Raw genomic sequence first — 13,946 nt, 5'->3', positions numbered from 1 at the left:
AAAGTCCTGTCCCTGGGAAAGAATTTCTCTGGAACTGATACAGCTAACTTCCTGAAGAGCGGCTCTTTGGGAGAGACCCTGGGGGTCTTGCTGGGCTGCAAATGTCACATGGGCCAGCAATCAGTCCTGGGAACAAAGAAGGCCAATGACATTCTGCATGTATGAACAGAGGCCAGGGAAGTGCCAATCACCCCCCACTCAGCACTTGTTAGACTCAGATACCATCTATATATCTATATCCACTTTGGGGGTCCTGAGTGCAAGACAGAGATTGATAAACTTGATCCAACTCATTGGGGCCAGCAAGATGGGGGCTGGAGCACCTGGGAAAATGGGCTGGGAGAGCTGAGCTTGTCCAGACTGCAGCAGACATGGTTTCATGGCACTTGAGGGGACACAAATGGGCTTTCCACAGTGGTGGAGGGTGAGAGAGCAATAGAAAAAATGAAATCAGCATCCTTATGAATTAGGAAACAGGGAAACCTGTGAAACTTACTGACAACAAGGTCTTACTCAGATAAAAAGAAGCTTTTTAAAGCAATCAGGCATCTGCAGACAGTGAAGATTCTCATAGATACTTCAGCAAACATGGGGATAAGGAACATAATCTTTTTATTTTAGGTGGTAAATCTCAAAATGAAAATGCTATAAAGAAATTTGCTGTATGAGCCTGACATTTCATAAGTAGCTCACAAAGCATCTTTTATTTCTCCAAGCAACCACATTCAGTACAAGTGCAGACCATTATAATGCACTATTTTGGCAGATTCTAAGATAATCCAAGCTGTAACTATATGGTATTCCCTGTTCTCAAATATAGCCATTAATTATGTTACTAATTGTTTCAGTGGGACTGAGCAATGACGAGGTGTTTTGACAACAATCATCACATTCATTCATATAACGTATAGAAATTCAGGCTTTGAATTAATCACTTAAGTGTTCTAAGGAACTCTATTGAGAGACAACAGAATATCTATGCCAGTGGCAATGGGAGTTACTCCAGTGGCACTATAACAAAAATCAAAGAAGGTAGAAATAACTTGAGTGGATACTGATTGTATGAGAGAAATTAAAATGCAGAAAAAATTCCTTTAGCCCAGTTAAAATACAATCTGTGCATTAACTATAACATGGCATCAAACTATAACATTATTAAATAACCATAAAACACATGAAAAGTAGATGGCACTAGCAGAAAGAAGCAGTATTTCAGCTGCAGCTCAATCTTACAGACTGTAAGATGTAGATGTAACAGCTGTAATCTACACAGGTGAGATTCAGTTCATCTAACCAGAAATATGTCTAATATAGCAATTTGAATATGAGCTATTCACTCTCAATGCTCTTCATAATCAATGAACCCAATGGGAACTCTTTCAGTTACCAGACCTGTGCTAAGAACCTCCTTCATAAACAAAAGTCTAACACTTAAAAACATTCAGACTTACCCTATAAAATCAAACATTCCTCTGTTGACTGTGAGGATAAGTCTAATTATTGACTCTATGCTAAAAGAAGCATATTTTCACCTCTACCTCAGAACTGTAGAAAAGGAAGAATTAACAAGACTATGTGAAGAGGCAGAAGGGCAGATTGAACCTCTGAAGGTCACAGAGGCAGGTCAATTTTAAAAGAAGGACATGGCAAGTTCTGCAAAATCAAATAGTCCTTTAGGAAAGCTGATCTCTAGATTGTCAGAGGAACCAGTGGAAAAACCTTCTACACTCCACATATCAGTTTCCTTTCCAGTCTTTGATATTAATCCAGAAAAGCATTTATTGGAGGTATAAACCTTAAGTGATTCTTATGATGACCTTAACAGCAAAATCAAAGCCTTCTAGTATATTATTTTGATTTGAAGACCTGGATTGTGTTTCTTAATGAGCAAAGTCAAAGTTCTATGTGCACTCTTCAGCCTAGACTTACTGGAGCACATCTAAGCTTCCTGCACACCCAGGCTGCATTTCCATGGTAGCATATAAATATTAAAGGCGATGATTTTATAAGTTTCATCCCAGCATGAGGCCAAAATTCAGGATATGAATGAACACTGGAAATTATCAGGGCCTACAGTAAAGACCTATGCTTTCACACAATATTCATTATCCTGTTTATCCATATTTCATTCCATCTGCAAGACTGAATTACACATTACCTCAAAGCTATGTATTTCTTTTATGAAAGCTGAAATGTCTTCCTTCTAAAGAATACAGTCAAATTCAGCCTTAAGATGAAATTCTTGCAAGTCTAACTGTAAAGGAAACCTTTGAAGTTATTAGTATCTCCCAAAGGCTTTTCTTTCCTCTGTTTTCTGCCCTAAGTTGTACAGCAGGAGAATAAGGAAAAGCTTGTGGTACATGGCAACACGGTGCTTCAGACTTTTCATCTGGGCTTCATTATTCCCGTCCATGACTTCTAGTCCAGCAGCAAACAGGCCAGCTTTTAACTGGTATGGGACAAAAACTGAAGAAAATGGAGACTCTCTCCTTTTTAGTTTTAAGTCAGCAATCTCAGCACTCATCACAGGAACAATTTATTTGATATTCATATTCTACCTTAAGATTTCATTGACATCTCCCATATTTCCTTCTACCCAAATCATTCTCACAGTATCTCTGCAGATCAGTCATAACCTTACAATGTTCTCATTCACGATGGAGCTCACATTACCAAGCATCAGTCACACAAAAAGGAAGCTTTAATTCAGTATACTCATCTATACTCTTTCTATACTAACTGAAGAGAAAAATGAATTTTCAAGGCATGACGCTTTCCATCCTGAATTCTGTAAATCTCTTTTTTTCCCATTTACTACAGCAGGATGCAAATGTGTGTGTCTTTGCTTAATTGCCTGCATCCATGCCCAGACTGTCATTTGATATGCAAGACCCCTCCCATGTTGTCACCAGCATGCTTTTCTGGGCATTGCCTGAAAAACAGGCTTATGTGGGCCACAGGCTTAGTTTGTGAGACTCCCAGAAGGCTCTAGGGGAGCTCTGTGCCTTTGAAAGTGCAGCACAGTGGGCATGTTCCTGCTCCCACAGCGTACCCCAAGCCAGGAGAAGGACTGCACGTGTGCTCACTGCTAGTGCTATGATACCATTGGTCAGCACAACAGCAAGATCCTGCTTAGCTCAGAAAGTCCTGGGTCTGGCCATGCATATTTTGGCATGCAGGTCAGGGGATGTTTTCAATCACTAAGTGCAGGGAGAGCAGATGTGAAGTATTTTGGGCAGCTTATGGTAGAAAGACTTGAACAAGTCATTTAATCTAAAACACAGATTCTAAGGAAAGACATAACAAATAAACATGCTGGAGGGAAACCAGATAAGGCTATTTCCCTGAGACATTAAGTGTGTGTGCTCTTTCTCTGGAGGTGGTGTAAGTGCAGTTCAAAAAAGCCTCCTCTGAGCTTGGACTCAGGTCAGTAGGTATTCTTGATCCTGAGGTAGGTCTACATCCACATTTCTGTCTACATTGCAATGAGTGAATACTGTCCTTTTTCAAATGAAACAAAATCTATTTGGTTTTGTGCTGTTTCTGAATACAAATTAAGGCCTAATTATGTTTACATTTTGAAGTTTTCTCTAAGTTTTTTCTACTGCAAAGATTTGCCAGCAAAGCTTTGAAACAGTTGAATTTTGCAACACTGCTTAAGCTTAACAATATCCATCAGCATACAGCACTATTTATAGATTTCCAAATCTCTGGTATATTATAAAAAACTTTCTGCTTTGGAAAGTATTATAAAGTTTTCAAGACAGGATCTGAGACCGCAATTGCTTTCAAAGATTGTCCTTCAGTTTTTACTTAGTGTTTCACTCTCTTAGCTTCTGTCTCTAATGTTTTCAAAATCAATTCCTAGGCAGTGAAATCTTGTGCCCAAGTTTCAAGGTAACTTTGCAACACTTTTATGACATGACATTCCGCTTTTAGAAATACTCCAGGAAAACACCTCCCATGTGAGAAGGGAGGGATTATAGGCATCTACCTATGAAGTTCAGAACTCTGTTCTTCTTGTAAAGCTCATTTTTCAAAAGAAGTCACTTCCTATAAAACCAAGCTCCTTTCCCAGGAGCCTAATTAAGAAGCAATTGCTCTTACCAGGCCTGAGGGCATCTTATTTTTAGTGAATTTAATGATGTTACACACTGGCAAGTTCAGGAGCATTTTGCAGGAAGAGCTGTGTTTGAACTCTTTCTAAAGCACCTACTTAGCAGACTTAAGCACAGATCTTTCAGTATGCAATATATGGAGAAACTCTTTCATCTACATTGTAATTCAGAGTGTTACTTCCTTTACAGAAGAAAAAAGGCAAACAGTACTTGCCATGTAGAATTATTACCTAGTATGTTAAAAGAGGGGTTTTCTTTCAGTAGTTAAGAGTCATGCCAGAAGACTTGCAGTCTACATGACACCAGCATCAGATTTGCACACAACAGCCACGGAATACAAAATTCATAGTGTATAAATGATTTCTCTCTTCTGTAGGCAAATATGAAACTGCAAAAATCAGACCAATTACCTCTGATGAACAGAAAACTTCCTGGCTGGCATTCTGCCTATTGCGATATCAAAGTGCAGAACTACTTAACAAAACAAGAAAATATTAAAATAATCATGTATGACCCAAGAAACACATTTCAGTTTAATCTGATCGTCCTTCTCCCACTGGAAGTGTGGTCTTAATTTGCCAGAGGTATCCCCAGTATTTAAACTCCTAGTGAACCAGAACATCCTCCTCAAGGTTATGCAGGCTTTAATTTATGTGTCCTGAAATTCCTATGTCATCCACTTTCTACAAACTTACTTAAGTATCCTCCATGTTAATTGAAATAATTTAATAAATTAAGGTACAGTTATGAATGGTATTTGCATGAATGAAAATGTTGCATCTTGGTACATGATAGTCCAGCCAGACTGCTTAAAAATGAAAAGGGCCCAAAGCAGATGGAAAGTGAAATTAATTTTCTCCAGTCCCTCAGAAGTACTAAAATTTAGAAGGTGGAAAAACTGGACAGAATAAAACAAAGGACATAGCATCTATGTGCTGCAAGAGGGAATGCCCTTGGCCATGCTTCCTGTCTGGCCACAGTATGTGGGCTGGCTCCTCAGTTTGGAGCAGGGAGGACACCCCTCTTGGTCCTATTCAAGTTAAAGCTTATAGCCAGGCTTCACATACAAACTGAGCACTTGGAAAGTGCTCACAGGACCTGTAAGCTGGACACAGACTCTAAGGCTCCCATGCAACTTGAGAGAAATGGACCAGGGCAGTTACAAACAAAAGTGTGCATTCCAGATGAGAGAAAAGTGAAAGGAGAGAGACCAAAAAAAGAAAAAAAAAAAGAAGGAACTATATACAACTATGGTATTAGTGAAGAAGTAGAGAAGTAGTTGTATACAGAAACAGAAGTCCTAGGCTCTTTAGAGGATTCTTGGGTGATGTATCGCAGGAGAACATGCACAGATTGCACAGATGTTTTAGTGCTTTGTGCAGGGCTGTGTGTTTATAAAGCAAAGAATAACTCTTCTGGAGCCTGAGTGTCTGTTTGCTTCATTTGCAGATCTCCCTGAAGACAGAAAGTGTAAATCGTCCACAAGGCTGGAGAAAAATATATGCTTAAAGTAATGAGAAGTCTTAAAATATTCTTGAGTTCTTGGGTGGTGTTACACCAGATCTGCAGGGAAAATCCATGGAGCATTTTCTGTTTCTTTTTTTTTCCCTTAGGGTTTTTTTTCCTCTTAACCCAAGAACACTTCTGAGTTCCCCAAAGAGAAAGCTGCCCTGGCTTTGCTCTAACTTCATACTGGAGTGACACATGCCAGCGTGCCAGGAAGTCCAGGTACAGGCAAAGACTTCAAGGAGCAGAAAGTGTCATAGCCAGCTCAGAGACAGGAGAAAGAAGGTTCAGGAACCCTCCATGGTGGGACCCAAACAGAGCAGTGTGCTGAAGGCAGCTCTACCAGGCTGGGTGGACTGCAGAGAGAGCGAGCTTCTGGGCTATGCAAATGTTTTTCTATTGCCCATTTTCATCTATTACACATTCAAAACCCACTGACTTTAGGCTATCAGGAAGAAGCAACACCTAGTTCACTGGTAATCCTCAGAACTGCACCATTCCATTTTTATAAAAAGGTATCTTGTAATATTTTATGTGTTCTGTATTGCTCATGTAAGAGTATCACTATCATTTTATATAACTTAATTGCATTTCCTGCATTTTGCAAATGCCTAAGCTGAAGTTTAGAATTTTAAAACTTCTCAAAATGCCCATGTATTTGCACAGAACTTAAAAGGTTAAAGCTGGATGGAAAGATGGCAAAAAAGTGGCCATAGATTTTACATGAAAACTTGGAAACTAAGTTTTTTAACTTATGAAACATAAAGCCTGGAAAACTTCAGAATAATCTGAAGCTCATGACTCTGCTAACTGAAGTATTCTTTAATCATTATAGCACTGATAGTAAGGTTGAGAACATTTATTTGAGTACAAGTATGTACAACTACTTGTATTTGAGTACAAGACGTGTTAGTTCTCAAGAGGGGACAGTCATGGCACTGAGAATGTACTGATATTTTCTGTAAAATGAGTACAGATTTCTGCAACTTAAACTACCAGTACAGAAATGCAAAGTTATATTCTTAGAAAATGGGAGGTTAAAATTACATTTTAAATATAAACATTTTTCCATATAAACATTTTTCAAAACTGGTATCAGTCTTGAATGATTGCAGGAAAGTCCAGATTTCCCATCATTTTTTAGTCTTGGGTCTTTACAATGAGCAAACATAAAGGCTGTATACAGGATTAGGCATATAAAATCAGAAAATAAAGATGTAGCATACTAAGCGTATCATATTGCCAGGAATAAAAACTCATGGAAGCTGCATGTGGTACTGCTCAGAGAGAGTGCCAGTTCAGCCAAATAATGAAACCAAAAAGAAAGCAGGAATCCACACAGCAAAGTGGTGTATTCTGACTGTAAAATGAATGTATGACTGTCTTATATAAATAATCAATAAACTTTCAATTAAAATGTTTATGATGAAGATGTATAGCAAAGAAATTCTGGAAGCTGACCACAGTTCATTTTCAAAAAACATTTAGTACTCTCTGCTTAGACAAGGAAAGTGGGACTTAGGACTTCAGAGAAAGTGAAAATCTGTAAGCGTCAGATAAAATCTATAATGTCTTCAAGGACAAATTCTGCTCTGTTTAGAGAAAGACAAAGAAACTAACACCTAGAGGATGAGGCCTGATTCTGCTCTGTTTGGCTTGACACTACCCAGCCATGCAGCCAAAAAAACATGCACGATAAATGCTGCCTTTACACAGTTAAAGGGTGAAGAGGGAAATGCTTTAGAAAGCAAACTGAGGGGGAAAGAGCTGAGAAAGTAAGCCTACAAAGGCAGAAGGACTCAACAAGAAACAAATATTGTAAATGAGCCAATGTCAAATACATATTACATGAAGGAGAAACAGAAGCTGTGGGAATCTTAAGCAGGGAAGATTTCAGACTGCAGGGTTAAGTCTAAATGCCAGAAGACATGGCTGCAGCATATCTAAATAGCTTGTTTGATAAAGAGATGGCTTAACTGAAGTACCATTTCCCAGTCCTTGGCTGATAAACAACAGGAACTCAGAGGCAGAGAAAAACAGGTCAAAAGAGGCCAAAAAGTACATATTTTACCCAAAGCCACTGCTTTCAAAATGTACTGAGATATCTCTCCCATGACTTCTGCTCCTGGAGTCCATGCTTTTACTTGCATGTCCACAAACACCAGCTTGCCAAGCATCTGCAGCTACACTGACCTGGACTGCACTCCCTGCTTGACTTTTTCTCCCACTCCTCAACCTCAAGCCAAATAAAATTAGCTCTGATAGTCAGCAGCCCCAGTTTCCAAATGCATGACCAGGTCTCAGTTCTTTCACCTCCTTGTTCTTCTATGACTATCATGAGCATGTCCCTCCTAATCTTTTCACCAAGGCTATATGTCAGCAGATTCTTTCCCAAGTTTCACTCTCTAAAACACAGATTCTTCTAGATTGCTAAAACTGTCACCCAGGCTCATAGCACCGTGCATCTCAATTACGGCAATGCTCTCCCTCAGACTGGACAAATGCAATCTGTCATCATTGCTATCCATTCAAAATGCTGCTGTGAAATTCATCTTCTGAGCCCATCATCTGTCTGTGTCATTCTTACCTCTGCCTCCATCCATTGGATAAGCTTTCCCTACCTCATCAGTTATAGCTACTTACTTTAATTTCCAAGAAATTTCAAAGTCTAACTCATCACCCTTCAGCTCTCTCCAAGCATTTTCAGTCTGTATCCAAGAGCTTATTATGCTTGCCCTCTATGTCTGATGAGTTAAATGTGAGGATCTTTGTTTTTTCTGTGCCATATTTCTCTATAAACATCCCTGGATGAACAGCATGAGACAAATTAAATATATTACGTTCATTGCCGGATTAGAAGAAGTGAGGCTCTGAACACAAAATTCTGTAACAGTAAAGCTGGGTAAATAATTTACAGCATGGAATATATTTATCGTATTTTACTTAATTTTCTGTTTACAAAATGGTGCATTTGGTATTCAGATGTGTCCACCAAATAATCTTTGCAAATTATTCTTGCCATACTGCTTAAAAACAAGCAAATTTAAAAATGTATGTATTTAGGTCACATGATAAATTTCTGTAGCCGAGTTACACAAATATATCTTTGAGGTGGCCTGGGTACAAGTAGTGGTGATTAAGTATCTAAAAATCACTACCTGAAAATAACTTATAACATCATAATTGTTGTGATGGTGATTATTCCTATGCATAAATATTCCTTCTTAGTGTTCTCACAGGACTCAACCAACCTTCTCTGCAGTCAGATCATAGAGTTTTGCATACTTTATATCCTATTCCCATGCAACCATAGTTTTCAACAAAGGATATTTTGAACGCTTCAAAACAGCTGAAATGAATCACCTGGGAACACAGTGAGTGAACATACAGCATGTGAATACACAGCATGTGAAGCAGGGTCACTATATATCCTCCTGACTCTGGGTTAGAAGTTCCTCAAGTCCTGTTCCTGAAGCTGAGCCATAATCCAGCGCAGCAACATTAGATGAACACAAACTGAGATCACACTCACCATCTTTTCTGACAGCACCACCACAACTGTTTTCAAATTAGGGCTGGTACCTTCCACTGCATTCATGTCCCAAGATGGCCTTTGGCTTCTGAGCATTAGGAAAACAAACCCCTAAACCAGGAGCCCAAAACTTCTTTACAGTGTACTTGTTTACTTTGGTAAACTGCCCTACCAACCTTTAGCTATACCATTTTCAGTTTTATCTGTGGTACATGCTGTAGCTTTTCAGCCATGATTATTATTTAGATAGGTAGTAATTATTTTTCAATTCCTTTTAAAGTGCATTAAAGGCTAGAAATTAAAGGAGCAGGACATTTTTGAGACCTTTTGCTTTACAGCCTATCAACAAATACTATATTAAATAGTTTGAAAATTGTTAGTTTGCAAACCTCAGGCATGTGATAAAGTCAATATATAATTTTACAACCGCGTCTCTTTTCTTTTGTGCATTAACATATAAAAAGAGACTTGCTCTATTTCTTCTATCACAATATTAAAGGCATTCCATATACAAAACAGTCTGTAGGCTTCACAGGATAATTACACTGCTAATATCTTCAGTGCATTTATTAAATTCTACCTCCCCCTTTTTTTCTCTCAAATACATACTGGACACCAAATCTATTTAAGAGAAGTGAAGATGAGTTCTCTAAGAGTTCTCTAAGGGGACCAGCATGTGTGACATTTCCTTTGGAGCATGGGACACCAGCACCATGTCCCATTCATTACGTTTACTATGCATAGACATCTGCTCTCCTCTTCCTGTTTTTCAGTGGAAGTTGAAGTTCCTTATAATAACTTTTTTTTAGTGAAAAAAGGAGCTCTGCTCCTTATGGAAAATTTTAGTTCTTTCAAGGGAAAGATAAATGCCTAAACCCTAAACCATTCAAGTTGAAAGTGAGTGCCTCCTAGGAGCTGAAGCATGAGTTAGGATTCATCACTGTGCACTCCTTCACTTTTAGAATGCTGTGGCTGATGTGTCATCTAAAGGAAACCAGGCTATAATACAGGAGATGTGTATTTCTATAAGGAAATGGGAATATGATGCCTATATTCCCATGGGAGTACCATGATGACCGTTTCATATTGAAGCATTTGAGTTTCAATGGTCATATTTCAGACCTGGGTTTTTTTACACGTAAAATAAAAACTTTGCCTCCATATTTTTCTGAGGAAGGTCTGCAATTTAGGAAGAAAGCTACTGGGATTTTTTTCTGCCTTCATTTCAGTTATGTTTTGCTAGGTTAGGACTTGAGCTGTTACCTTGTAGATGTCAAGGAATCCACACTGGTGGTCGAAGCGCGTGTAGAGCTCGTTGAGCATGCTGATGACCTGCATGGGCGTGCACTGGGCACAGATGGCAGTGAAGCCAACAATGTCTGAGAAGAGCATGGTGACATCATCAAACTTCCTGGCCTGAACCTGCTGCCCCTGCCACAACTGCTGAGCCACCTCTTCAGGGAAAATAGAAATAAGGAGATCTACTGTCTTCTTTTTCTCCTCTTCCAGGGCTTGGTGTGTACATTCTAGCGTTGCCTTCAGCTTATCCATTCGTTTTTTCAAGCCATCCTGTGCCTTTGCTTGCTCCCCAACCAATATGACATCACGAGTAGCATCATGGATAGGTATGTCCGAAAGATGGAGGCCTCGGCCCATCAGCTCATCCAGCTTGTCCACACAGGGGGAACCCAGAAACAATATAGAGTTTGACTCTGGCACATGAATCATTTGTCCTTTAATTTCCATCACCTGTAAAACAAAAAAGAAAGGGTTCAGACAAGGGGAAAAATCAGCTTATAGATGTGGATCCTCGTTCTACTTTCTCTGTCTTTCCAGCTAAAACAATTAACTGTAGCCTTTTATATGGAAGCTTCTTGCACTCACCTACTCAAGTAATGAGACTCACAGTCTGCTCACCAAATTGAGTCAGGAAATAACCTAAACTGACACAAAAGTATTCCCAAATCAGATGTTGGATTTTTTTTTTACCCAATTAAATAAGAAAGAAATAATATGTATTCTCAGAGTGCTGTCTAAACAATGCTCCTAGATGTACCTGGACTTACAAGCAAATTTCTGAGTTGTTCTTTCTCTGTTACTTAGTTATAAATTACAAAAAGCAAAAAAGGGAAGAGAAATTGCAACTGTCTGAAAGCAGGTTAGTGAAATGAAGGGCCTTCTGTTATTTTCCAGCAAAATATCTAATACAAGTCAATTGTGGCCATTTTATAGAGGAATCAAATAAAAATAGATGTGAAAAACAGCTCTATAAAATAACAAATGGCATGGAAATATCATACTAGTCCTCCTGTTTCCTGTTTTCCTTCTCATACATGCAGCAGAGTGGAAGGCTGGCACTCAGTTAGAATCTACAGATTTCTTGGTAACAGAGCTTCATCCAATTTGTATTTGTGGGATAGCAGAAGGTAGAGTAGGGAAGGAGCATCAGGTGGTTCATCACACTGGTTTATAGGTTTTGCATTTGCTTGTTAGATGTCTAGATGTTTTGAGCACTGTCCAAGGGTGGATATCACTGAGGCCATGGATTGTCACCTCTTGCTCCATGACAGCACTCAAGCACAAAACTGCCAGACTGAAATGGACACTGAAAACTAAATTAAATCAGACAAACTTTATCTCTTTGTAAATACAGCTTGCCATAGCCTCTCTCATGAAAAACAACCCCATTAATGTTTCCATTCCAGGACTGCACAAAGACCAGGGCAGTACTGTGCTACGTGATCTAAAATACCCACAGATCTTACCCTGAGGATCTCACAGTCAACACAGGCACAACACACAAACCTTGTGCACCTAAGCAGTGTTAGGCACCATAATGCCTTGTATCTGTGTTTTCTATTCCACACAATATCAGAAAATGAAAAGGCCTCCCCCAGTCACCATTTCTTTCATCATGTAGCCATTTGCTTGCTGTCACATTATTCACTTATCATTTAATCCTCCTTCCATCCATAATCCTAGCAAGCAAAATAGAAAAACCTCCATCAGGGAATCCAGAGGTGTCTGTAATAATGATGTGATTTAAGTGTCCAGTGGTCTGAAAGCTCCTGCTGAGGTGACAGGTAATCCTACATGGTATTTCCATGTCTGGGGGACATTTTAGGAAGCACCTCTTTTAAACAGTTGTTTTTGCATAAGGTTTAAATAATATTTTTTACATAATGCTGTCATTGTAAACTCTATGGCAACATGGGAATTGAGCCTATCCTGTCCCTCTTGCCCTCTGCCTTCTCTGCTAGAAACCTAACATTCAGTTTCTGATATCAGCCAGGGAACTCAGCAAGAGAAAATAATAAATGCAAGTCATTAAAATTGTCAAATTTTCTAATTTATTTTCCTGCACACCTACTAATATTTACATTCATAAGCCTTGCTTTCTCAGCTTCACTCTGGGACATTCATCTCAGTGGGAAAGCTAGTCAGCAAACTACATGAGCTGATTTAATGCTCCATAGCTAAGTGTTCTTTTTCTACTTTTGAAACATGGCTCCCTGGGAAATAGGATGCTTTCTTCATGCATGCAGGCTCATGCTTTCAAAAGGGCACATGCAAAATTGTTTTGACTCTGAAGTACAAGTTGCCAAATATGAAATACATGGTACAGCATTTCTAAATTCTCTTCCTATTTTGCTCCCCTGTGCCGGAGAGTTTTCTGTTTGTAGAGTTTCACTCTTGTGCAAAATAAAAGTATCTCATATTGCCTCTTCCATCACTTCCTCACTTGCCTCTTCCATCTCCAGGTGAAAACAAGGTGTTTTCAGCTCAGGAGGATAGAGAGAGTGTGACCACAGACCCTGGCTGAGCCAGCCTAGCCTGGGCTTGAGCTGCATGTCAGCAAGGCAAGGCACCTGGCTTGGAGGTGTGTTTCTCCTGTTAACCTGCTGTGAGACTAGAAGAAAATCAATGCATCCCCCTGTGCTCGCACTTCATCTCTGTCAATTTGAGGTGTTAAACTCTTTGATGCGATCACTGTCTGTGTTAATATATTGTGCCAACTTTCCCCGGGTGGACTTTTCTCAGGAAACACTGACTGTGTAAATAATGTACTAAATAGGCACTCTGGAGTCCTCTGCTCTGCTTCTGGGTAACCTCAGGCAAATTATCAATCCTGATTTCTTATGTGGCCTTTCAGTGCAGCAGGAACAATGCTATTGACCACCCTGTAAGACACTTGGAGACTTATGTGTGAAAAGCAATAAAAGACACACCATCCTGTAAAATGCCTAACTAATAATAACCAAGTGAGCATTTTGAGAAATTTCTGCAAAGATATTCTCTGGACAAAACTGATTAGCTTCCTAAAACTGTCAAAGGTTCAGTGATATTTCAGCTTTATCCCCTAAATTATCACATGTTCTGTTTAACAGGAATTGTTGATGTTTCCTATCACTTCGTTCATGTTACATTAGTGATTTTGTCATCCTGGTCCCTCTTGATGACTGATGGATGTTTTAGAAAATGGCCTGCCAGTCTCTTCAAGTTGCCAAAACAGGGAACAGGACAGCAGAAAAAAAAACTGCCCCAGATTTCCTGGGGCAAAACACTAAGGTCTTGTAAAGAACAACAGTAGAGAAGAGTTAAGAATGCATCACTCTTATCAGCTTTTGCAAAGCCCTTTCCTTTCCAAAGAAGTTTCAGATATGATTCAGACACCTTCTAGCAGACTTCAGTCTGCAACTGTGATCCAGCATGACCTCCATCTCTTTTCTTTGATTTCTCATGCTTCTTATATTCTTCTTTTTTATCTAAAAATATAGCTCATGTTACAG

At 39.2% G+C, this 13,946-nt stretch overlaps 1 protein-coding gene across 2 annotated transcripts in view; it reads right to left on the bottom strand.

Moving 5' to 3' along the window:
- Nucleotides 1-13,946, bottom strand: part of GUCY1A2 (guanylate cyclase 1 soluble subunit alpha 2) — a 151,977-nt gene that overhangs the window by 65,832 nt on the left and 72,199 nt on the right. For both annotated transcript variants that reach the window (XM_036392816.2, XM_036392824.1), the window contains exon 5: nt 10,420-10,905. In XM_036392816.2, coding sequence (XP_036248709.1) covers nt 10,420-10,905 — 486 coding nt within the window. The remainder of the gene's footprint in view (nt 1-10,419; nt 10,906-13,946) is intronic.

This window comes from Molothrus ater, chromosome 2 (assembly GCF_012460135.2).
Source record: "Molothrus ater isolate BHLD 08-10-18 breed brown headed cowbird chromosome 2, BPBGC_Mater_1.1, whole genome shotgun sequence".
NCBI lineage: Eukaryota > Metazoa > Chordata > Aves > Passeriformes > Icteridae > Molothrus > Molothrus ater.
Note: the sequence above shows the minus strand (reverse complement) of the source record. Positions and strands in the feature narration are given on the sequence as shown.